This window comes from Narcine bancroftii, chromosome 2, assembly GCF_036971445.1.
Source record: "Narcine bancroftii isolate sNarBan1 chromosome 2, sNarBan1.hap1, whole genome shotgun sequence".
NCBI classification, from domain to species: domain Eukaryota; kingdom Metazoa; phylum Chordata; class Chondrichthyes; order Torpediniformes; family Narcinidae; genus Narcine; species Narcine bancroftii.
The window spans coordinates 366,953,571-366,979,624 of record NC_091470.1 but is presented as its reverse complement, the minus strand read 5'-3'; the positions used below and the strand labels follow the sequence as shown (position 1 = coordinate 366,979,624).

General features: G+C 39.5%; 1 protein-coding gene across 2 annotated transcripts in view; it reads left to right on the top strand.

Moving 5' to 3' along the window:
• Positions 1 to 26,054, top strand: part of LOC138755844 (protein LYRIC-like) — a 114,687-nt gene that overhangs the window by 10,373 nt on the left and 78,260 nt on the right. For both annotated transcript variants that reach the window (XM_069922563.1, XM_069922562.1), the window contains exon 2: positions 11,628 to 11,738. In XM_069922563.1, coding sequence (XP_069778664.1) covers positions 11,628 to 11,738 — 111 coding nt within the window. The remainder of the gene's footprint in view (positions 1 to 11,627; positions 11,739 to 26,054) is intronic.

Genomic DNA, 26,054 nt, shown 5'->3' with positions numbered 1-26,054 from the left:
CAGATATGTCGAGTTACTTTAGCAATGCAGAAAGGCTAGAGTGGTGGATAAGATTCTCTTTGGATCTGAAAAAAATATTAAGAGGTGATTGCTTGGCTTTTGTTGGAGAGAATTGTGCATGATCGTTTCCACAAACAGTACACTTGGTTTGAGATCATTGCAGAGGAACTAGGAAGGAAATCAGTGTTCTGCAGGACAGAGGGAAGCTTTGTGCAGCTTGGTGGCTTGTACTCGCCTTTTATCCATCCAGTTTGTCCCGCAACTGTACTTTCCTTTTTGTGTGTAGTGGCCTATAATTGGGAATGCTCTGCTTGAAAGAAATGAATGCAGATTCAGTAATGTGCAAGTTGGAACTGGATTCATACTCTGGAAAAATTTGCAGGTTATGGGGTAAGAGTGTGATTGTCATAGAGTCGAATCCCCATATCTGGCACCTACAGGGATTGTGGAGGGGGTGGGATATGCAAATTTCTGGTTGACTGAGACACACTCTTAAAGGCCTAACTAACTAATAAACTCGCATTAAGAATACACCACTTAAAAGCCAAAAAACGAAATGTGGTACTGTCATAATTAACTCCTCCCTCCCCCAAGTTTACAGAGAAACCCTTTCTAATATATTTAATAATATAATCGTAAAGACTCTAACTAGGCAGGGATAGAGTGACATTTTGAGAGAGTCACCCAAGCGGCGAGTGGCATCAGCTGGCTCTTCATCCTGGGTGCAACCATTTTGTTCAAACACAACTTTATTCAAGCAACTGCTGCGGTGGGGCATGGCCCAGGCACTCCCTGGCTGAATGTTTGCTCCCATCTTCACCAAGAGGTTGTGTATTGCTTTGGAGAACATTTACTTTTACAATTTTAAACCTTTATTGAAACTTTTATTTTAACATTTTACTCATCTTATTTATTTTAATTGTTTATTTATTTCCTCCAATTTTTTGCCATTTGGGTTTCCAGTGGATGGAATTCCATATAATGAGGATTCTACTGTGTATATTTGATAGCTCCTTCAAAGATCTAGTGCAGACACCATGGGTCAAAATACATCTGTGCTGAAAGACAGTGATCTTCAGAAACACAAATTTAATTGGTTCTTGGCACCTCTTGAGAGTTTAACCACATCTGATAGTTGCTTAGCCATGCAATGGGCAAAACTTTTTTTTCAATAATTTAATTCTGAATTATTGTTCCTTCATTAAATGCTTATTTTTAAATTGGCTCCTTTAATTGTAATAGAATCATGAAGGTTGTTTATGCCAGCCTGATGTACTTCTTTCAAGTAGTTATTACTTTCAAGTACAGTACAATTCCGATTCTCTGAAATCCACCATCTACATTTAAAAAAAAATTTCAGATAAACGAGGATATTCAAAATCCTCATTTATCAAAAAAAATTTTTCGGAGCCAAACTGACTGGGGACATCAGGCTACTGGTGCCGGCAGCAGCGGACCTCAGGCTTCCGGCACAAGCAGTGCCTTGGTGGGGAAGTGTCAGTAATCGGTGGTGACCAGTATATTATTTAAATGCTTAAAAGTCTTCCCTTGTTGTTTGTTGATGTTTCAACACTTGCGAGTGATTTGCTGTTGCTACTGGGCTGTTTTTAAAAAAATGACTGGTTCTCCGAAAAAAAAGTTTATCCGAAATGAGCCCAGTCCCGAACATTTTGTTCTGTAATAACCACAGGTTATTATTATAAATTAAGGTCATGTGCAATTTGGATAACCTCCATACTTTTGCACAGATGATTTTTCAATTGGTTATCGCAAGAATTTGTCACCACTGAAGTTAAATCCATAGGCCTGGACTAATGATTCCAGAATGTGTTCAAATCCTTCCACAGTAGTTGAAGATTGAAATTATACAAAAGAATCTGGAATTAAACAATGCTATCAGCATTAGTGACGTGTAAACTACTGAATTGTCGTTAAAGCTCACTAATGGCCTTCAGAGAAAGGAATTTACCAGGTAGTCTGACTTCTGTTACAACCGATCCATTGCCTTTCTACTACTACCTTGTGAGAAAGGCAAGTGTTGCCCCAGTCTAGTGCAGTTAGGTACGCCCACATTTTTCAAATTAATCTTTGTAACTTGTCACGTGCATGAACAAAGACCACAAGAGTAGATGATGTAGGTCAGCCATTTTCAACAGCATCCTTGGGTGCCACAGACTGAAATCATGAAATATTTCTTGTGTTTTGTGTCATTGGTAGGAGAGAAGAAACCAACTAAACTTGATAGCTTCACAGAGAAGGTTGCCCATAAACTTTGAGCAGATTCCATAGCCTAAAAAAGGTTGAGAATGGCTGGTTTAGCTCATGCCTGATCTGCTATTCAGTTATCCCACTCCATTTCTTTTCATGATTCCAGACCCATTCAGTCCCTTGATATCTGAAAATGATCACTGTCTGAATGAATGTTCTCAGTGACTAAATAGTCAAAGTTGCTGTGGAATGTCCATGATTAACCACCCTTCGGGATGAAATAACTTTTCACTTCTTTCCTGTGGTGGAACCTGTATCTTGAGGCTGACATTCTTCAGGAAACCTCCACAGCTTCCACCATGCTAAACCTTCAAAATAAATTTGTACCGTTTGACAAGATCACCCCTTGTTCCAAGGCAGAGAGTGGAGGCTTGGTTACGGTACTCAATCACTTGAGACTGAACTGCTGCTGTACTCCATGTATCACAACATGCACTGCCTTGGGTAGGGTTAATGGACCTGTGTAAACTCACCGGATCTCTATGTAATTGTAGCAAGACATGTCTACTCGTGTATCGGTCTTCATTACCATTTCTGAGGAATTGTTCTCGAAACCAGAATTGTTCTCATTCCACAGATGCTGTCTGGCTGAGTTCTTCCACTGTTCATGTTTCTGATTTGATCTGCATTTTACCATTTGCTTTCTATTTACTAGATCCATCAAAATTCTTGCCTAACTGGCTGCAGCGAGCAAGAATTTTTACCTGTACACAAGTTGCTTGCTTTGTCTGTATATTATGGCACAATGCAATTTGTCTTCATTTTTTTTGGAAAATTTTATTTAAAAGTTTGCCATCCATATAATCTTAGTGAGATACAAAATATAATAAACAAGTATTAATGTTAAATCCATTACATGATGATGTAAACCCCAATCTCCCCCCTAAACAAACCTCGAGAAAGTAAGAGGAAAAGAGATGAATTAATAAAAAGCAAAGAAAAATAAGGGAATATTTAGAAATTCTTTTTGATATATAGTTAATTTCAATTTGGATCTTGTTCCTCCAGTATTACCTAATAAAAAAATAACATTGGATGTTGTGGAAATTTAATTCCTATAACCCGTTCTAAGTAAATCACCAAGTTTGACCAAAAAGGTTTCAAAACTCGGCTTCATTTGAACACTACTATTTGTTTCTTCCTTTTTAGCAAAAAAAACCTCTACTTCTCTGTCATAAACGTAAGAACATAAGAAATAGGAGCAGGAGCTTGCTCTTCATTCAATAAAATGACTGATCTGATCATTGATTCAACTCCACCTACCTGCCTTTTTCCAATATCCCTTAATTCCTTGTAAAAATCTATCTAACTGAACCTTAAATATGTTTAATAAAGTCGCCTCAACCGTTTCCCTGGGTAGAGAATTCCACTGAATCTGGGGGAAAAGTTTTTCCTCATCTCCATTTTAAATCTACTCCCCTGAATCTTGAGGTTGCGTCCCATAGTTCTGGTCTCACTTACAGTGAAAACAATTTTCCTGTCTCTATCTTATCTATCCCTTTCATAATTTGATGTTTCTATCAGATCTCCTCTCATCTGAATTCGAGAAATCCCAGACGATTTAGTCTCTCCATGTAGGTTCAGGGATCAACCTGGTGAACCTCCTCTGGTCTGCCTCCAGATCAGTATATCTTTCTTCACGCATGGAGACCAGAACTGCACACAATGCTCCACGTGCGGCCTCACCTTGTAACTTATATAGTTGCAGCATGACCTCCCTGCTCTTGAATTCAATTCCTCTAGCGATGAAGGCCAACAATCCACTTGCCTTAATAACCTGTTGTACCTGCAACGCAACTTTCTGTGATTCATGCACAAGCACAAAGTAGGTAATCTCCCATTTTCCATATTATCCCATCTGCCATTACTTTGCCTCATTCACTTTAATTGAACACATACACATTCTTTCTCTATCCTCCTGTTATGAACTAACAACACTTTTAAATTTTGTTTGGGGGGACTGAAGGAACTTTGTTAGCACTGACACAGGAACAGCAATGGAAAATTCACCAGACAATGGTAAATTCAAAATAATAGTTTTTAATTAAACTATTAACAAAATAGCATTTCTCCCTTATCTCTAAACTTACATAACTCTAAACTTAACCCCACTATATGCATGTGTAAGTGTGTGTGTGTATAATTAAAGTCCCATTTTGAAAAGTCGATCTTTAAAAGTTCAGCATCATTTTAGTCTTGCTGAAGGTCTTAAATTCTCAGTTCAGAAATAATTAGAAAGCACTTTTAAACATTGTCTTCAGGCCTTTTCACTCACAATGTGGTTATTTTCTTCCACAATGAAGTCACAAACCAGACAAGGGTTAAACGAAGTGCCTACACAAAAATAGACCCAGTAGAAATCTGTCTTTTCCAAAGAGACAGCAAAATGGTCTTCCTTATTTCAAAAGCTACTGATTCTATGTGCCTCTCTTCCCAGGAGTAACACACAACAGGATCAATTCTGATTACTGTAACTCAACCCTGTCTTTCACAAGGTTTCAATCCCTGTATGTCACCGGGATTTTGATTTCTGTTCTGTCCAAACTGAACTCTTCCAAAACCTGAACTCAATGTCTTAATTCAGTAATATATTTCTCCAAATCATGTGACTGTTGCATCATCACCGAGGCGAGTCCCAATTCTTGGAAACATGTCCATCAGTTTTATTTCTACCAAAATTCTGTCAAAACCATTCCATATCAACCTCTGACCTCATCTCTGTTCAAGAAGCTTTAATTAAAAGCAGATGGTTTCTTTCAGCAGTTCTTGAATAATTAAGACCCACTTGAAATCCATTAGCTCTGTCTGTCCAAGACACATCAACTCCGAGAATGAACACTCTTAGAAAACAATGGTTAAATGTGCTGTGACCTGTGTACCAACCCACAGCTAACTTACTAAAACAGATACAATATTTTAACTCTATAATTTACTTTACTAAGACATTTTTATAAAAGAAATATGGTTTAACACAAAGGTTAACACAAATCCGTTACACTCCTCAGTGCAGACCCAATGTTGTGTCATTGTCCAATGTGCGTATATTAAGCTTGTACTGTTTATCAAAACCATTGGCATAGATCATTTGCATTGATTCTGTGGCTTCCCACAGTGTCTCACCCTGTGCCTTTTGTCCATGATGGTGTCAACATCAAAAAGCTGTGGAAAATTGATGGCGTGTTTACGGCGGGTTGGGCAAAATAATTCCAGGTGTTTGGTGAGAGGTTAGAATTTTTGGTTGATGAAATAGCTGCAGTCATTAAATTCAGAATTAGAGTCATCTTGGTGCTAAATAAAAGCAGAGCAATTTGAGGTGCATCTAGTTCAACGAGTTAAAAGTTGTCCTTTGGGTTGATTCAGTAATTTTATTTGCAAAAGTGAAACGTCCAGTTCAAAAATAAAGGAGTCTTTGTCTACAGCCTTGTTTAGATGTAGCCTCTGTTAGAGTTTGTGTGGTGCATTAGGCTTGGTGCCATAGGAAGGAAATTAAGGCACCACTTTCACTACTGTTTCTTGGCTATAAGATTAAAAGGGTGGGGGGGGGGAAGAGAAATAAAGGGAGATATAAATGTTTTTGTTGGAATCCACATTACTTGGTTCGGCTGGGAGTCGGAGGAGGAACTTGGAGAGAGTCAGGCTGTGAGTCAGAGGAGGAGGAGCTTGGTGAAAGTGAGGAGAAGGTAAGCTATTAAAGTCGACTCAACTTTCAGGGCGATAAATACTCCAGAACCCGTGTCAGGTAAGTGGGAAACCGTCGGGGGGGGAAGAAAAAAGCGAGAAAAATGGAGAGCACACCAGTGACTATCCCACTCAGCAACAGTTATGTTGTGTTGGATTCTGTTGAGGGGGATGACCGGACAGAAGATGGCCATGGGCACCAGGTCAATGGCAATGAGCCTGGCAAGTGGCGCAAAAGAAAAGGAAAAGGAGAAATGCAGTAGTTATTGGGGACTCCATCGTCAGGGGTACAGACAGGAGGTTCTGTGAGCCAGCTAAGTATACCCGCATGGTGTGCTGCCTCCCTGGTGCAAGGGGACGAGATATCACAAATTGAGTCCAAAATATTCTGAGAGGAGAGGGAGAGCAGCCTGATGTCTTGGTACATGTGGGTACAAACGACATTGACAAGAAAAGGGAGGAGGTAATGAAAAGGGATTACAGTGAGCTGGGATGAAAGCTGAAAGACAGGAATGCTAGGGTGGTGATCTCGGGATTACTACCTGTTCCAAATGCAGGTGATGAAAAGAATGTAAGGATAAGGAAAATGAACGTGTGGCTGAGGGGCTGGTGTACAAGGCAAGGATTTGGCTTCTTGGATCATTGGGATCTCTTTTGGGGAAGGCATGATCTTTACAAGAGGGACGGGTTGCACCTAAATCCAAAAGGTGTCAACATTTTGGCAAGTACGTTTGGTACAGCAGTGGGGCAAGGTTTAAACTAATTTGGCAGGGGTATGGGAACCAGAGTGATAGGGAAAAGGGTAGGGAAGATAAAGTAATGGGCATGAAAAGTAAAATAGGAAAAGTAATGTTGGGAGGAGAAAGTAAAAAATCAGATGGTGCAGTGAGTTTTCGGGTCAATGAGAGTGTTAAGAAAATTACAAAGGAAAATAGTGGGCAGAAAAATCAAAAGGTTACAGAAGTCACTAGATATTAAAAGGACAAAGAGCATAAGGGCACTTTATCTGAATGCCCGCAGTATTAGAAATAAGGTTAGTGAACTGGAGGCACAAATCGGTACCCATGCCTATGATTGGGTCGCCATCACGGAAACATGGCTACAAGGTGACCCTAAATGGGAATTAAACTTTCAAGGGTATCAGGTGGTGCAAAGAGATAGACAGGATGGTAAGGGAAGTGGAGTTGCACTCTTAATCAAAGAGGAGCTCCAGGCAGTAGTGAGGGATGATATAAGATCTAAAGAGCATAATGTTGAGTCCATTTGGGTAGAGGTAAAGAATAACAAAGGGGAAAAAATTATTGGTGGGTGTTATCTATTGCCCACCAAATAACAATAGTTTAGTGGCACAGGAAATAAATAGAGAGATAAGTGAGGCATGTAATAATGATACAGCAGTCGTCATGGGGGACTTTAACTTCCACATAGATTGGGAAAATCAAGTTGGGTCGTGGGAGTCTGGAAGAGGACTTCATAGAATGCATCCGCGATAACTTTCTTGAGCAGCATGTTAAGGAACCCACAAGAGAAAATGCTCTCCTGGATCTCGTGTTGTGCAATGAGATAGGGAGAGTAAATGATGTAATAGTCAGAGATCGTCTGGGAAATAGCGATCATAGTATGATTGAATTTCTCATTCAGATGGAAGGGGAAAGAGTTAGATCTAAAACTAATATATTATGCTTCAACAGGGGTGACTACCATAGGATGAGGGAGGAATTGGGCAGAGTGGACTGAGAGCACAGGCTCATTGATGAAACAGTTGAGGAACAGTGGAAGATTTTCAAAGAAATATTTGGTAATGCTCAACAAAAATATATTCCGGTCAGGAAAAAGGGCTGCAAGGGAGGGAAAAATCAACCGTGGTTAACAAAGGAAATAAAGGAGAGTATAAAATTGAAGGCGCAGGTGTACAAAGCTGCAAAGAGCAGTGGGAAACTGGAAGATTGGGAAAACTTTAAGGGGTTACAAAGCGGGTAATAAGAAATGGGAAAAAGGATAATGAAAGTAAATTGCCACAAAATATAGAAACAGAAAGCAAAAAATTTTATTAATATATAAAACGGAAGAGGGTGGCCAGAGTTAACATAGGACCCTTGGAGGATGAGAAAGGAAAACTGGTAGCAAAACATGAGGAAATGGCCGAGGCATTAAACAAATATTTTGTGTAAGTCTTCACGGTGGAAGACACGTCCAGCATGCCCAAGTGCGGAGTTAAGGATGCGAATGTTGGGGAGGGCCTTGATAAAATAGTTGTTACAAAGGAAGTAGTGATGGAGAAACTAATGGGACTAAAGCCAGACAAATCACCTGGTCCTGATGATATGCATCCAAGGGTTCTGAAGGAAATGGCAGAAGTTATAGTTGATGCATTGGTGGTCATAGACCAAAATTCCTTGGATTCTGGGCAGGTCCCGGCAGACTGGAAGACAGCAAATGTCACGCCACTTTTTAAGAAGGGATGTAGGCAGAAGACTGGAGATTATCAGCCAATTAGCTTGACGCCTGTGGTTGGAAAAATGCTTGAAGCCATCATTAAAGTTGAAATAGTGAAACTTTTGGAACGTAAGGGTTCAATCAGGCAGACGCAGCATGGTTTTAGAAAGAGAAGATCTTGTTTGACAAACTTGTTGGGATTCTTTGAGGATATAATGGGTGCGGTCGATAGAGGGGAACAGGTTGATGTTCCAGAAAGCGTTTGATAAGGTGCTGCACAAGAGACTTATCAGTAAGTTACAGGAAAGTGTAGTTCGGGGAAATATATTGGCCTGGATAGAAAATTGGTTGTCTGACAGGAGGCAGAGAGTCAGGATAAATGGGAGTTTTTCAGGTTGGGCAGAGAGTGGTAAGTGGGGTGCCACAGGGGCCAGTGTTAGGCCCACAACTGTTCATCATTTACATTGATGACTTGGAGGAGGGGACAAAATGTGGTGCAGCCAAGTTTGCGGATGACACCAAATTGAGTGGAAGAGGAAATTGTAATGAGGATGTGGAGAGTCTGTAGAGGTATAGAGTTAAGCTGGATGAGTGGGCAAAGGACTGGCAGATGGAGTACAATGTTAGTAAGTGTGAGGTTATCCACTTTGGTAAGAAAAATAAAAGAGCTGAATATTATTTAAAGGGTGAAAAAGTACAGCATGATGTTGTGCAGAGGGACTTGGGAGGGCTTGTGCATGAATCGCAAAAAGTTAGGTTGCAGGTGCAGCAGGTTATTAAGAAGGCAAATGGAATGTTGGCCTTCATCGCTAGAGGAATTGAATTCAGAAGTAGGGAGGTAATGTTGTAACTGTATAAGGTACTGGTGAGACCGCACCTGGAGTACTGTGTCCAGTTCTGGTCTCCATATTTGAGGAAGTATATACTAGCTTTGGAGACGGACCAGAGGAGGTTTACTAGGTTGATCCTTGGGATGAAGGAGTTGACTTGTGATGAAAGATTAAATCGTCTAGGATTGTATTCGCTCGAGTTCAGAAGAATGAGAGGAGATCTTATAGAAACATATAGGATTATGAAGGGTATGGATAGGATAGATGTAGGAAGGTTTTTTGAGCTGGCCGGGGAAACTAAAATGAGAGGACACAGTCTCAAGATTCGGGGGAGTAGATTTAGGACTGAGATGAGGAAAAATAGTTTTTCCCAGAGAGTAGTGAATGTTTGGAATTCTCTAACCAGGGAAGTGGTTGAGGCTGCCTCATTAAACATATTTAAAATTCGATTAGATAAATTTTTACATGATAGAGGAATTAGGGGATATGGGGAGAAGGCAGGTAGGTGGAGTTAGGTCATAAATTAAATCAGCCATGATCGTATTGAATGGCGAAGCAGGCTCGATGGGCCATTTTTGGCCTACTCCTGTTCCTACTTCCTCTGTTCCTATGTACTCTAACCTGAGATTGGTTCGAAACTTCAAAATCTTCTGGGGCAGGGGGGTCAGAATCAGAGAAGTGTAGAATTGCAAAATTCCACAATCAGTTGTTTGGGAGGAAAGTGCAATGTGAAAATCTGTCTTGGCCAGGTAGTTGAAGGCAGAAGGATGGGTGAACAGAATGAAATTTGTCAAGGGAAGCACTTGTGTAGACTTTGTGAGCAGACTGGCCTGTTTTTGTGGAGTATTTTTAGTACAAATCAAATTAAGTTTTTATTTTTTTTTCAAATTTAGGCATGCACCATGGTTACAGGCCCTTCCGGCCCATGACCCCATGCTGTCCAAATATACCAATTATCTGCATCCCCATTACGTTTTAGAGAATGGAGCATCCGAAAGAAACCCACACAAACCCAGGGAGAATGTACAGCACGGGATTCAAGCCCTGGTCACTGTCATTATAAGAGTGTTATGCAAACTGCGTTCTGCCCCAGTTATTTCATTACTTGACAATTTAATCTCTAGGCCTTTTTTATTTGGAAAATGGCTCACTAAGAACCAACAGTTACATAACTGATATTTCATGGTGCTTCAAAACACCTCAACAGAAGTCATTGACATTTTCATAAGGAACATTAAAGTTTGTCAAATTACTCAACCACTGCCTTCAGTAATATACAATGTTCTTAACATTTAAAGCACATGGTATCAAAGTAAATATACTGGTGTGGATTAAACTGTGATTAGCTGAAAGTAGGAATAAATAGGTGATTTTTACGCCTCTTGTATAATAAAGCCCTGATGACACCACATTTGACATACTATTTTAGTCTAAAGGAAAAGTATCGATGTAATAAAGGAATGGAAGCAAAGGTTCAGCAGATTGATTCTTGTGGCATGGGTTTTTGTCACGAGTGAGTGAATGGGCCAACTAAGCCTGATTAAGGGGATTTAATTGAAACAAATTCATCAAATAAATGTTACATAGGTACATGACAATAACAAAAAATTAACAACTCTTGTATAGTAATAAAAATGGTATTGAAACCTACATTTTTTCCATAAGATTCTGAAGAGTTTTGACAAAGTAAATGTGGAGTTGCCCATGGTTGGGCATTTTCAAACTAGGGTTCTCTTGAAATAAGAGGTCGAACATTAATTGGAGGGAAAAAAATCTTCACCTAGGTTTAAAAAGCTCTTCTCAAGAGGGCTGTGGATGTTCAATTGCTGAGGATATGGCAAGTTGTGATTGATAGTTTCAATATCCAGGGAATCGAGAGAAATGGGATCAGTGCAAGAAATGTTCAAACTTCTGGTCGTGATCATAATTTTGAACTTTCTGTCATCTGAGAATAATTTTGATTGTCTGATGATGTGGTGATTGGTGGAAAAGTGGATTTCTGACTCTCGATAAGCCAGGATTTTTCCGAATGGAGTTGGAGATTCAGGATTGTGCCTTCCCTCTGCTCTGGTTTGTACATGTATTCACAAAGAATACATTTGGAACCATAGAACACAACAACACAGAAACAGGCCTTTCAGTCCTTTGAATCTGTGCCAAACTATTATTTTGTATAGTCCCAGTCACCTGCACCCAGACCATATTTCTCTTTACCCCTCCCATCCATGTACCTGTCTTAAACTTGAAAATTGAGCCTGCATTTATTGAAGATTAATTTCCAAGGGAATGTTCATGAAGTTTACAATGACACTATTTCTTGCCTCTCCGTGCTTTTTTTTTCCATTTTTAGTTTTGGAACATGTAAAATATATAAGAAAGTTATTTCATAAATAATCTCTCATGCTTTATTTTCAGAAATCTCAGCCTAATGGACGAGCTGGAACCGAACCATTAGAAGAAGAAATTAATCAGTTGTTCGAAAAGTTAATTGTGAAACAACTGGAAATAGAAAAGAAAACAGAAAAGGTTTGTGTATGTCCAATATCTCTCAGTCGTCCTGTGATGTTTGTGTTCTCCAATCTAGAAATGGTACCCTGACACCATCTTGGTACAAACTGCAAATGGGTAACACTTACTAACCTTGCCAGCAACACCCACATCTGGAGGATGTATTAGAAATCAAACTACAGTAACACACAGCCGAGTTGCGGAACAGAGGCATACATGTCAGAGTGCCCAAGGATAATCAAACCCAAATATTACCAGTTTTCGAAGGATTTGCTCTCTAGAACTAACAATTTCAATGAAAGAAAGCAAGCACATTCTTTTAATATTGGGATTCTGAATTTTAATCAACATATTTGCAAAGTTTGGGGTCCACAGACACCCGCGCTATAAGCGATTCAGCGGATTAATGAATCGCGTTCTAACGAGGTTTCAATGTATAATTGAAAATCACTGACTTAGATTTTGTTCTGTGGCATGTTTCAGTAACACGCATCAGGTGTTAAAATGTACGTTTACCCTAGACTTTGTACTATCAAGCATTATCTACTAGTATCATGGTTGCTGAAGGCCTGAGATGGCATGTGCTACAGATATCATTTTACCATGTTGGGACCGAATGTTTTGATTGTGTAACCAGAGCTAATATTAGTTGACATCCAAAATAATCATATTTGCAAATGTGTTGGATATGTTGCTGCTGTAGTACAGGTGCCTTTTGTTGTAGTTTTTTGTACAGTTGTATTAAGGTCCAAAATTCTGTACATCCTTGGAAACCTTGAGGAAGTTTATGTAGTTGCTACTGAGTTGAAGTTGCCCTGTGGAATCCTGTTTATATACTGTACTTTATTTAGCCAAGATGTGGTGTGGTTGGCATGGATGGTATAAATTGGTCTCTCTAATTGAGAACAGTCCACCGCATTGATGGGTCTGAATTTGCAAAATAGGCCAAACCATTTCTGGATGGTTATTTTCTAAAGAATATTTGTTTATTGGATGGCAATCAGCTAATTCCATGGCCACTGTTATTGAACTCTTTGTCCAGAATTTGAATTTGTGTGAGGTAATAAAATGCAACGTTGGCATTCATTTCTAAAGGAATAGCATACAAGAGCAGGGCTGTAACGTTGAGCCTATATAAAGTACTAGTGAAACCTCATTTGGAGTACTTTGTATGGTTTTGGGTGCTTTATTTGGGAAAAGATGTGCTGGGATTGGAGAAGGTTCAGAGAAGATTTACCAGAATGATACCAGGAGTGAAAGGGTTAGTGTATGAGGAACAATTGTTGGCTCTTGGACTGCATTCATTGGAGTACTGAAGGTTGAGGGGGCATCTCAGAGGCATTTCAAATGCTGATAGGCCTGGACAGAGTAGATGTGGCAAGGATATTTACCATGGTAGGGGATTCTATGGCACAACTTCAGGAAAAAAAGGGTGTCAATTTAAAACAGAGATGCAGAAAAATTTCTTTAGTCAGAGGCTCATGAGTCTGTGGAACCTGATTGCGTGTATTTAAAGGAGAGATTGACAGGTATTTGATTAGTCAGTGCATCAAGGATTATGGGGAGAAAGCCAGGGAGAGAGGCTGAGTAGGAGGATGGATCAGCTCTTGATTAGAATAGCGGAGCAGACTTGATGGGCCAACTTCTATATCCTGTGATCTTGTGAATCTACCAGTTGCTTTGATGAGATTCAAACATGGATCCTAGAACCTCTGGATACTAATTTAGCACAACCATTATTCTGTTGTTCCCGATGGATAGTGACACCTGGACAAAGTAATGTAAACAAAGCTGCTGTAAAAGGGAATCTTCCAAAGTGTCAACTGTTCCTGTTACAATTCAAGCAAGTACAATTTAAATATCTCACTCCTTCCTGTAGTTTTTAATTCTGAAATTGGGCTCAAACATTGGACTTGGTGGCATGTTGAACCCACAATTTCAGCCAGAAGCAGGAAGCTACAAGCTCGTTGGATGATTGCCAAAGTTCTTTTGCTTCCTGTAACCGAATTGCTATCAGACATTTTACCTGAATGTACAGAACTTCCTTGTTCGAATGAATGGCAAATCAGTCCATTGAGTAAATATTGCATTTGAACCTTGGAGGCAAGTGGGGTTTTGGTTGCAGATCTCATCATATCACTCTTTGTGTGGGGGGGAAAAAGTCACCAAGGGGCAAATTAGCCCTAATGCTGAAAAATGTAGAATGTTACATTTTGCTTGGAAGAATGTAAATTTGCAGAATAAACTCCCACACAACTTTCAAAGGGGCACGAAATAAAATGGAGAGATTTGGTGCTATATGGAACATTATAGCGCAGCAAAGGCCCGTCTGCCCATGATGTTGTGTGAACCTTTACCACCGCAATCTAACCTTTCCTTACCTCACACCCATAAATCTAGTATGTTAAAAGTGGCAGATTTGGTTGAAAAAGTGGTTAATGTAGTGCATGAAATCTTTGGGTTTATAAATGGAGACAGAGAACAAGAGCAAGAAAATCTTTATAAAAACTTTATAAGCCCTGGTTTGGTTGAAAATGGAGTATTGTTGTCCAGTTCTGAATCCCACATAATTTTTTTTAAAAATGGCTTTGGAAAGGGTGCTAAAATGAATCCATGGATAAGGAACCTGAAGTCATGGGTGCAGTATAGAAATGGGCTCTTCAGCCTATCTTATCCATGCCACCAAAGGTTGTATGGACAATGATGCAGCTGGAGTTCCCTTGTTTTGAAGAGGTATATATTTAAAATCATTGGATAGGATCAGATGTTGGTGAAACAGTTCAACAAATATGCAACGAATTAAGATTTGCCAAACAGGTCATTCCTCTGTTATCTTCAGTTAAGGTCTTTTTTAAGAGACAAATTAGGTCCAGTTATGCTGCTACTGGTGTGCATGGAGCCCTTGATTCAAAAGAGGAACTCGCACAAGTTTAATACGACGATATATTTCGTACTCCAAGCAGGAAGCCTGGGTATTCATAAATCTAAGCAGAGGTGGGCATCAGACTTGAGTGTAATGATTGATGAACGGTGCTCATCAGATCTGTGTCACAACAGCATGACCTCAATTATTAATAGTCAGTACAGGCTGGTGCAGTATAATTTTCTATCCCAGATGTGCCATATGCCACAGAAATTGAACAAGGCTAAGCCAAAAATTTCAGATCAATATTTTAGGTGTGACACAGAGATGGGAACCTTTGTGCATTCAACTTGGTCATACTCCAAGGTGAGGCCCTTTTGGGTAGAGCTAGGACAAGTCCTAGAGAAACTCATAGGTGAAGAGTTTCTACAGGACCCATAGCTGTTCCTGTTGGGAAACATGGACATAAGGCTAACGATGAAGCTGTCCAAATTTCAAATCCAATTTGTGTTAATTGCTTTGCGTAGCACTGGAATGTGGAGATGTAGAGCTGTGTTCCCCTGGAGAAAATTACCTATAATTTAAGGAGAAAATATATGACACCTTAAAATCCCCTCTCATTCTTCTATGCTCCAATGAATACAGTCCAAGAGCCAATAAGCCTTCCTTAGATCTTAGCCTTTGCATTCCAGGAATCATCCTCATAAATCTCTGAACTCTCTCCAACATTATTACATCCCTTCCAAGATAAGGGGCCAAAACTGCACACAGTTACTCCAAATGAGGTCTCACCAGTGCCCCTTAGAGCTTCATCAACACCTCTTTAGTCATGTACACTATTCTTATTGAAATGACTGTCAACCTAGCATTTGCTTTCTTTACTGCCGATTCAACCTGGTGGTTAACATTAAGGTTATCCTGCACGAGGACCGCCCCCCACCCCCCACCCCAAGTCACTATGCACTTCTGAATTTTGAATTTTCTCCTCATTCAAAGAATAATCTCCCTGTTTATTTCCTCTTCCAAAATGTACAACTGTACATTTCTCAACATTGTATCTCATCTGCTATTATCTTTGCCCACTTTGCCAAGCTGTCCAAGTCTCTCTGAAACCATTCGGTTTCTTCAACATTTCCTACTCCACCACCTATCTTGGTGTCATCTGAAAACTTGGCCACAAAACCATTCAATCCATAATCTAAATCATCAATGTATATAGTAAAAAGAAATGGCCCCAACACTGACCCCTGCGGACAGCACTGATGACTGGCAACCAACCAGAACAGGATCCTTTTATTCCCACCCTTTGCTTTCTGTCTGTCAGCCAATGTTTCATCCAATCTAATATCTTTCCTGTAATTCTATGAGACTTCATCTTATTAAGCAGCCTCTTATGCAGCATCTTATCGAAGACCTTTAAAAATCCAGATACACAACATCTACAACCTCTCCCTTGTCCATCCTACTTGAGATTTCCTCAAATAATTCCAGCAGGTGGTCAGGCAGGATCTTCCCTTCATGAAACCATGCTGGCTTGGACCAATCAAGCCATGCACCTTGAGGTATTTCATAACTTTCTAACTTCCGACGTCAGACTAATAGGCCTATAATTTCCTTTTATCTGCCTCCCTCCTTTCTTAAACGGGAACTACATTTGAGTCCTTCCAAGCCTCCGGAACAATGCCAGAGTCTATTAATTTCTGGAAAATAATTTCCAATGCCTACACAATCTCCAAAGCCACCTCCTTCAGAAGCCGTGAGTGTACCTCACCTGGTCCAGGAGACTTATCTATCCTTTGTCAATTCACCTTACTAAACATTGTCTCTAGTAATCCTGACTATACTTAATTCTATTCCCTGAGATCTCTATCATGTATATAGCTATTGTCTTACTCAGTGAAGACTGATGCAAAATATTCATTCAATTACCCATTATAATTTCTCTAGCATCATTTTCATTTGGTCCTATATCTCTACCTGTGTCTCTCTTTTACGCTTCATATATTTATTTTTTAAAAAGTATCATTTTGTATGTAATTTGCCAACTTCCTTTCATAATTCATCTTTTCTTTCCTAACGACTTTCTTTGCCTCTTTCTGTAAGTTTTTAAAGTTTCCCACTAATTTTTGCTTCCTTATATGCCCTCCTGTTTGCTTTTATTTCAGCCTTCTTTTGTTAGCCACATTTGTGCCATTTTGCCATTCATTTTTTTTTCTTGGAATATATTCTGCACTTTCTTTATTTCTTGCAGAAATATCATCCAATTCTGCTCTGCCGTCCTTCCTTCGAGCTTACTCTTCCAGTCAACTTGGGCCAGTTCCTTTCTCTTACCACTAACTTCCTTTGATCCATTGAAATATTGACACACCTAATACCAGCTTTTCCTTTTCAAATTTGAAATTGAACTCAATCATATTATGATCACTATTCCCTAAGGGTTTAATTTCCCTAATCACCTCAGGTTCATTGCACATCACCCAATCCAAAACCACCGATCCCCTGGTAGGCTTATCAACAAACTACTCCAAAAAACCATCCTTTAGGTATTCTACAAAGTCTCTCTCCTGGGATGCTGTACCTTCCTGACTTTCCCAATCCCCTTTCATGTTAAAAGTCCCCCATAATTATTTTGACATTTTCCTTCTGACATGCTTTTTTTATTTCCAGCTGTAACTCCTAGTCCACTTCCTGGCTCCTAACTGCCAATAAGGTCCTTTTACTCTTGCCATTTCTTAATTTAACCCAGAAGGATTCCACCTCTTCTGACCCTATGTTCCTCCTTTCTAGTGATTTAATATCATTGCTTACCATCAAGGCCACGCCACCCCCTTTAACTACCTGCCCATCTTTCCTATACACTCTTTACCCTTGAACATTCAGCTCCCAATCACATTCATCATTAAGCCATGTCTCAGTGATGGCTGCAATGTCATATATTTCAATCTGTAGCTGTACAACATGGTCATCTACTTTATTCCTAATGCTCTGTGCATTTAAGTATACTACCCTCAGACCAGTATCTGTTACAGATTTTGCTGTATTTCTATTGTATAGCAAATTATCTTGTCTTTTCACCTGCCTGTCCTTTTTGTCGTCTTATTTTCTATTGACTATTGTTGACTTTTTCTAATTTCCTTTTTCTCACCCTGGTTCCCTACTACCCTAATCTCTGCACTCTGATTCTCACCTCCCTGCCAAACTAGTTTAAACTCTTCCTCACCCGCTCTTGCAAATCTGCTCACCAGGATATTGATCCCAGTGATCCACAAATCTGAACCCCTGCCCAGTTCTTCAGCCACGCATTCATCTACCATAACTTCCTATTCCTACCTTCTCTGGCATGTGACACAGGCAGAAATCCTGAGATTACCCTGGACGTCCTGTTTTTTTTAAAACATGTTTCCTAACTCCCTGTATTCCCTCTTTAAGACCTCATCCCTACTCCTATCTATGCCATTGATCCCCACGTGGACCTCGACATCTGGCTGCTCACCCTTCCCCTCCAGAATACAATGAACTCAATCAGTGACATCTTTGACCCTTGCGCCTGGGAGGCAACATATTATCCAGGAACCTCGATCTCATTCACTGAACCTCCTATCACTTGTCTAACTAATGACTCCCCAATCACTATTGCTCTCATCTTCTCCCCACTTCCCATCTGAGTCAGGGGGCCTGCCTCTACACCGAAGACATGTCCACTTCAACCTGTCCCTGCTTGGTCACCTTTACCAACAGTACCCAAAATGGAATACCTGTTGTTGATTGGAATGGCCACGGGGGTACTCTGCACTGTCTGCATCTTCCCCTTCCCTCTTCTGACAGACACCCAGCTACCTGCTTCCTGAATTTTAGGGGTGATTGTCTCTCTGGTACTCCTGTCTGCAGCTACCTCTGCCTCCTTCAAGATCTGCATTTCATCCAACTGCAGTTCCCTAACTCAATTTGTAAGGAGCTGCAGCTGAATGCACCTACTGCAGGTGTAATTATTTTGGACAAGTACGGTGTTCCAGATTTCCCACATCCCGCAACTGGAGCAACCCATTGCCCTTGCCAACTCCATTTAATTAAAGAATTTAAACGGCCTTACCTCCTGGTAGTGAGCTGCTCTTTCTCAGCCTCTGATCACCAAAGCCTCGAGCACCATTCTTCACTAGTCTCTGCCAATTAACTCAATTACTCACTCCTCAAATCAAGTCATCTTAACTCTGCCCTACATGCCTTTTTGTACTCACCAATCACCACTCGTCCAGTCTCCAGCTGGAAATGAATGAGAAGGCCTGAGTCCCACTGCATGCCCTTTTTAAACAGTCCATCAGTTCTTTGCCCTTTTCTCCATTATACCTCTTGTTGCCTTCTCTAATCAGATTCTAGCCCTGGCATTCTTTGTTTCTTCCTGTTACCCTCCCCACCCATATGACGTCTTCCTCCCCCTCACCCCTTTGCTTCTTTTGATTCTCTCTTCCTCTGACTGGCATGTGCCAGAGAACTGCCTCTGACCGTCATTCTTCACTTCTCCCAGGTTGACTAATCCCCAATCGGCCCCAGTCCTCCCCTTCCCACCCTGTCATCCTATTGGCGATGAACATAAAATCGCAAGGGCCCACATGGCCAATTTTCTTTCTTGGTCAGCATTAAAATCAGAGGATGCAAGGATATGCAGTCTTTATGAGAGGATGTAATAACGCAATGGAAAGTAGTGTACATTTGCAAGAGCCGAATTTGCTTGCTAATTTGTCGATTATGGTCAATAAATTACCTTATAAGATGATGGAATTATGGAGAAACAAAATTGCAGAGCTTAAAATAATTCCTGGAAAGGACACCACATTTGAAGATGTTGTACAATTCTTGGAATGACATGTATGTGTTTACACTATCCCAGTATTTGGAAATATTAAGGATACTTCAATAGTTCCTAAAGATGTAAAGAATTCTAAATCATCGTCTCAACAGAAACCAAAGGAAAGTACCTTTGTTACTGCTGTGTCAGATACAAGCACAAGAAAGAACAAGGAAAAAGATGAGGCTGTTTCAGGAAAGTCGTTGGTATTGCAAAGATAAACATGCTTTAGAAAAATGTTCACAATTGGAGAAAAAGTCGCATGATGAGAAATTAACATTTTTAAAGAAAAATAGAATATGTTTTGGTTGCTTGTTTTAAGGAAATATCAGCAAAACTTGTAATAAGCGACTCAGTTGTGATATATGCAGTTTAAAACATCCCAAGTTGCTGCATATTCAATGAAGTAAAGTTGAGAAGGATGTCAAACAATCTGAATTCAAGTCTAACATGACAGAGAGGATGCTTCAGCTTCAGTTCAGACAAACAGTCTTACTGGAGATGGGATAAAGCCCTCTCAATAGTTCCTGTGCAAGTTAAAGCTAAAAAGGGGAGCTTCATACTGAAGACCTATGTATTTCTTGATTCATGAAGTACTGCATTATTTTGTTCTGTTGAATTAATGAATAAATAATCTTTATGGTAAAAGATCACAGATCTTGTTGAAGACAATGACTGATGAAAGGAACATTGAAACTAAAATAGTTTCAGGTTTACAGATTGCTGGATTGAATAGCAATGAATTTTGAATTCTTCCAAGTGTATATACTCAGAAGACTATGCCTGTGAATAAAGAGAATATTCCCTATCAGGATGATATCAAACAGTGGGATCATCTAAAAGACATTTGCTTACCCAATTGATGCTAAAATTGAGAGATATTAATTGGATTAGATGTACTAAAAGCTCTCAAAGCTCTAGAAGTAATAAGGAGTCAAAATGACGGACCTCATGCCATGAGAACGTTACTTGGATGGATAATTAATGAACCATTAGGAGGAAAAATGAATAATGATCAGGAGTGGTTGAATGTAAATGTCAACCAAATTTCAGTTGTCAAACTTGGGAACAACAGTTTAAAACTGATTTTCCTGAATGTCTCAGATATTCAAGAACCTTCGAAGGGGAACAAGCAGTTTCTGGATTTAGTTTCAAATTCTGTTAAACATATTGATGATCATTACTGTCTAGCATTACCTTTGAAGAGAAGAGAAATTTGTACACCAGATAATAAAATAATTTCAGAACAGTATATGCTGAATTTGAAGAGAAAATTCAAGAGAAATTCTTCCTTTCATTTGGAATAGACCAATGTCATGTCAGATATTTTAATCAAGGATTATGTGGAAAAGGTATCAGAAGATATCTTGGAATGTAAAGATGGTAGAAAATGGTATTTACCTCATCATGTAGTTATACATCCACAGAAGGATAAACTACGCGTAGTATTTGATTGTGGAGCATCATTTCAAGGAGTTTCAGTGAATTCTCAGCTTTTACAAGGTCCATACTTAACCAGTAGTTTAATAGGCGTTCTGATAAAGAGCCTATAGTAATTGCTGCAGATTTTGAAGCGACGTTTCATCAAGTGAAAGTACCATCAGAAGATCGTGATTTTCTACAATTGTTATGGTGGCCTAATGGTGATTACAATAAAGATATGATTGAATACAGAATGACAGTTCATTTATTTGGAGCAACTTCGTCACTGAGTTGTGCAAATTTTGCTCTCAGGAAATATGCTGAAGATGAAGGGCAATTTAGTCTCAAACTATAAACATCATCAGAAATAATACCTATGTTGATGATTGTCTGAATTCAGAGGTTTCAAAAAAAGAAGCAATAAACCTTTATCATGAGTTAAAAGAGATCTGTCATAAAGGAGGTTTCTTCCTTCTGAAATGGATTAGCAACAGTCGAGACCTGTTGGCTGTTATTCCTGAGGAAGAAAGAACAAAGGAGATAAAACATCTTTACTTGGATTGTGACATTTTACCTGTCAAAAGAATTCTAGGGGTGCAATGGTGGGTTCAATCCAATTTTTGCAAATTCAAAATTGTTTTGAAAAAATGGTCTTTGACAAGAAGAGGTATTCTTTTGATCGTAAGCTCAATGTGCGATACTTTGGGAATATTGGCACCAGTAATATAATAGCCAAGAAAATTCTGCAAGAATTGTGCAGAAGAAAATTTGGAAGGGATGAAACTTTACCAAATTCCATCGCACAAGATTGGATGAATTGGATTGAGTCTTAAAATGTTAGAAAGTTTTGAAGTCAACAGACGTTTTAAATCAACAGACTTTGGAATTGCCACATTTGCTCAGTTACATCACTTTGCTGACACAAAGGTGGTTTTTGTACTGTCAATTATTTAGTACTGCAAAATGACTAAGAGTGAGTACGTTGTAGATTTATAATGGGAAAAGCCAGAGTGGCTCCATTAGAACCAGTCATCACACTGGGAATGGAATTAACTGCAGCTACTACGGCGAGCAAAATGGACACTGTTAAGAAGAGATTTACAGATAGAGTTAGCAGATTCTATGATTTGGACTGATAGTACATCAGTGCTTAAATACATTAATAACAAAACCATGAGGTTTCGTACCTTTGTGACTAACAGAATTAATGAGATAGAGAAGATTTTGCATGCTAATCAATGGGGATATGTTAAAACAGTGGATAATCCAACTGATATGGCTTCACGAGGATCAAAAGTTCAATCGTTTCTGAAAAGAGCCAAAAATTGGGTGTTGGTCCTCAATTTCTTTTGCAATCTCAAGAAGATTGGCCTCAAAATCCAGAACAGTTAAAAGAATTTTCAATGGAGGGTCCAGAAATCCAAAACACTAATGGAAATACTATTCAAATATCTAATGAGAATGATCCGATTATTCAATTAATTTGCTATAATTCTTCATGGTTTTGTTTGAGAAAAGCAGTAGCATGGATTCTTAGGTTTAAAAACTAAGCTTTTAAATTATTATCAAGAAAGAAATTAATTGGTTATTTAACCCACCCACAGGATCACCTCATGGAGGTATGTGGGAAAGAATGATTAGATCAATCAAGAAAATTCTTAATTCCATTTTAAATAATCAAATAATCAGTGATGACAATCTTCGGACAGTATTGAGTAAAATCAAAGCTATTTTAAATAGTCGTCCAATAATTAAAATTTCAGTCGATTCAAATGACATCGAGGCACTTACACCAAATCATCTCTTACTTCTTAAATCTAAGCCTTTAATGCCTCCAGGTCAATTTCAGAAAGAAGAGATTTATGTAAGCTGCAGATGGAAACAAGTGCAGTTTATGGCAGATTTATTTTGGAAAAGATGGATTAAAGAATATCTTTCATTATTACAAGAAAGAGAGAAAAAAAAGCTAAATGCAATTTTGAATGTGGAGACATTGTAATTATCATGGACAATTCTGCACCAAGAAATTCTTGGTTGCTGGGGAAAATTGTGGATACAATTCCGCACAAGAAAGGTTTCCTTCGGCAAGTGCGGATTAAAACCAAGACTGGTTACTTAAATCAACCTATTACTAAAATCTGTCTTTTATAAGAAGCAGAAAGTTTTGATTTCTAATCTTATACTTAACATATTTACTTTTGTATCTGTAATAGTAATTATATATTAACCATTAATGTTTATTATAATAATTAGAGGGTGGAATGTAAAGATTAAAACCTTGTGTTTTTGATTCTTAGTTAATTTTGTACCTATCTCTTTAAGAAGGATTATTGTTTGTAGTGTTCCCATAGTGACTGACATAATATGTCGAAATATCTCCGCAGACTAAGAGCTTACATCTCATTCTTTGACGAACCATGAAGGAGACGTAAACTCGAGATAATTTTCTTTGAATTAATCTTATTTCTCCTTATGTATATCTCTTTTAAAGATATAATGATATTCAACTTTAATAAATAAAGTTGTTTATTCATCATTCTGAAAATCTTAATGCAGTTATGCAAAATGTTTATCTGTTTTATCAACGAATTAAAGCTACAAAAAGCAGCATCTACAAAGTTTGAATATCTTGGAAAAGGTGGAGTCTGATTATAATAAAATGGATGAGAACCTCTATGGCCCTTGGTTAGAAATGAATAGTGTATATAGGCGGGGGGGGAGGGGGGGGGAGGGGTGTTCTTTTTGATTGAGGGCAAATCTGCTTGAAAGCTTCAATTTGACCATTCCTTCTGGCTCTCCATCCCATAGGATGATGATGGTTCCTTTCAGTCAGTTTGTGGGGTTTAGGATGAGGATACCCCACTCCTCATAAAGGAACATTGTGTGTATGAATGGATTTAAGTGAGTCAGAGGTTGAACAGGTCCAGAAGCACCCCCCCCCCCCCCACCCCTCGACATCCCCTCCTGGATCCAGTGGCTGTTGTGAATGAGGAAACAAGTTTGGTAGGTCTCAAAGGCAAAGTCTCTGAACACGTTTTTGTAGTGAAGGATTTTATTTACAGAAGGCAAGTGTGGGAAATGGTAACAGATGCACCGCACATGCAATTTACAGCAGCTGTGGGGGGAAAGGTAGCAGCAGTGAAATAACACGTAGAGTTTATTAGTGATCGTGGGAAAAACTCGCTAAGTGATTAAACATGCAGGCAACTAATAACAAACATGGGAGCAAACTGCATACACGTACAAGCAACCAAGAAAAAAGTCAATATGATGCCTACCACCCCTTGACTCTGTGCAGACATGGCTCTATGCTATTTTGGGACAATAATCAATGCCCCCAACCCTATTTAGTGCACAACTCACAAACAGTTTATCCAGCGCTGTTCCATGTTCCTCAGCCTGGGTGGTCCCTCAAAGATGGCAAAAGAGAGAGAACAAGGAACACCTTTATAGTGCTAGAGGTTTCAGCCAACTCGTTAGCAGGGGCCAATGGCTCGTTGCCAGGAAGGTTAATCCAATTATAACAGCCAGTGGCCCAAGGCCAAGTACAGACAGGCTGGTGAGTCCAGTCCAGGTAATTTACATGGGTGCACTAATGGATGGGGCGGAACCAAACCTTGATTGGCAGCTTGTGTGTCCTCCGACTAGGTAGGAGGCAGTGCTGTCACTTGACAGCCACAAGCCTTCCCAATATATTTGGTTTACATAAACCAGTGGTACACTGTGGACTCTTTCCCAGAGAAAACCACATGACCCTCTTAGAACAGCAAACTGCACACAGACGGCGGCACCGGACCCAATCTTCTGAGTTCATTCATCTGTTGCTTTCCAAAACAATAATCCATTACTCCACAGTATGTAAAATTAACACCTACTTGTGAAGTCCTTATAGGCATTCTTCAAAGTTTTTGCAAAGGCACCTGGAACTGTCCCTGTCTGGCTTGAGGATGAGGATACCCCACTCCTCATAAAGGAACTTTGTGTGTATGAATGGATTTAAGTGAGTCAGAGGTTGAACAGGTCCAGAAGCACCCCCCACCCCCCCCTTGACATCCCCTCCTGGATCCAGTGGCTGTTGTGAATGAGGAAACAAGTTTGGTAGGTCTCAAAGGCAAAATGCTCCAGTATTTTAAATGAGATCTGTTTTGAAGTGTTTGTATGTAACCTACATTAAAAACCTACCACAATTTATCTCCTTTAAAACATATCTATATATAATATAAAATATAACATAATCTGTCACGAGGAATTATCAACGTTTATTGGAAAAATCAATGATGCTTGTGATTAACTTAAACATATTACATGAAAGTAACACCGGTCACACTATTGCACCACCGTAACTTCGAAAAATCTATGTCGGACCATCATTAGTAGGGGAGCATCTGTACCTCTTTTCTGATCACGGTAACAGAGTGTGTGCTGGATGGCGTGGATCCTTGATGATCGCTGCTGATCTTTGATGGTAGCGTTCTCTGTAGATGTACTCAATAGTGGGGATGGTTTGGTTTTGGTTGGGCTGTGTCCACTACCTTTTGTAGGGCTTTACGCTCAGAGGTATTGGTGTCCCCATACCAGACCATGATACGGCCGGTCAGCACACTTTCCACCACACATCTGTTGAAATTGTTGCTAGGGTTTCCGGTGTCATACCAAACCTCCACAAACTCTTGATGTGTTTTATTCACAATGCCTTTAGAGCAGGGTGGCCAACCTTTTAATTTTAGGCATACAGCACAGTAGCAGGCCATTTTGGCCCACAAATATATACTGGACGGCTCGGACTCATGGGTCGAAATGGCCTGTACTGTGCTGTATATCTAAATTAAAAGGTTGGCCACCCCTGCTTTAGGGTGTTCAGTGCAGGAAAGGTCCTCCAACTCCTGGCTTTATTTTCCTGATGTCAACAATTAGCACCTTAGTTTTGATGACATTGTTGGTGCACCATTCAGCCAAGTTTTCAATCTTCCTCCTGTATGCTGACTCAATGTTTCTCTTTACTCAGCCTACTACTGTGGTATCGTCAGCAAATTTGTGATGGTGTTATCATCGTAAAGTGAGTAGAGCAGGCGGCTAAGAACACAGCCCTGATTATAATATACCGATACCGATGATACCGATATATATCTGATACCGATGGAGATTGTGGAGAAGTTTTGTGCCAATCTTCACTGATTGTGGTCTGGAGGAGAGGAAATCCATGATC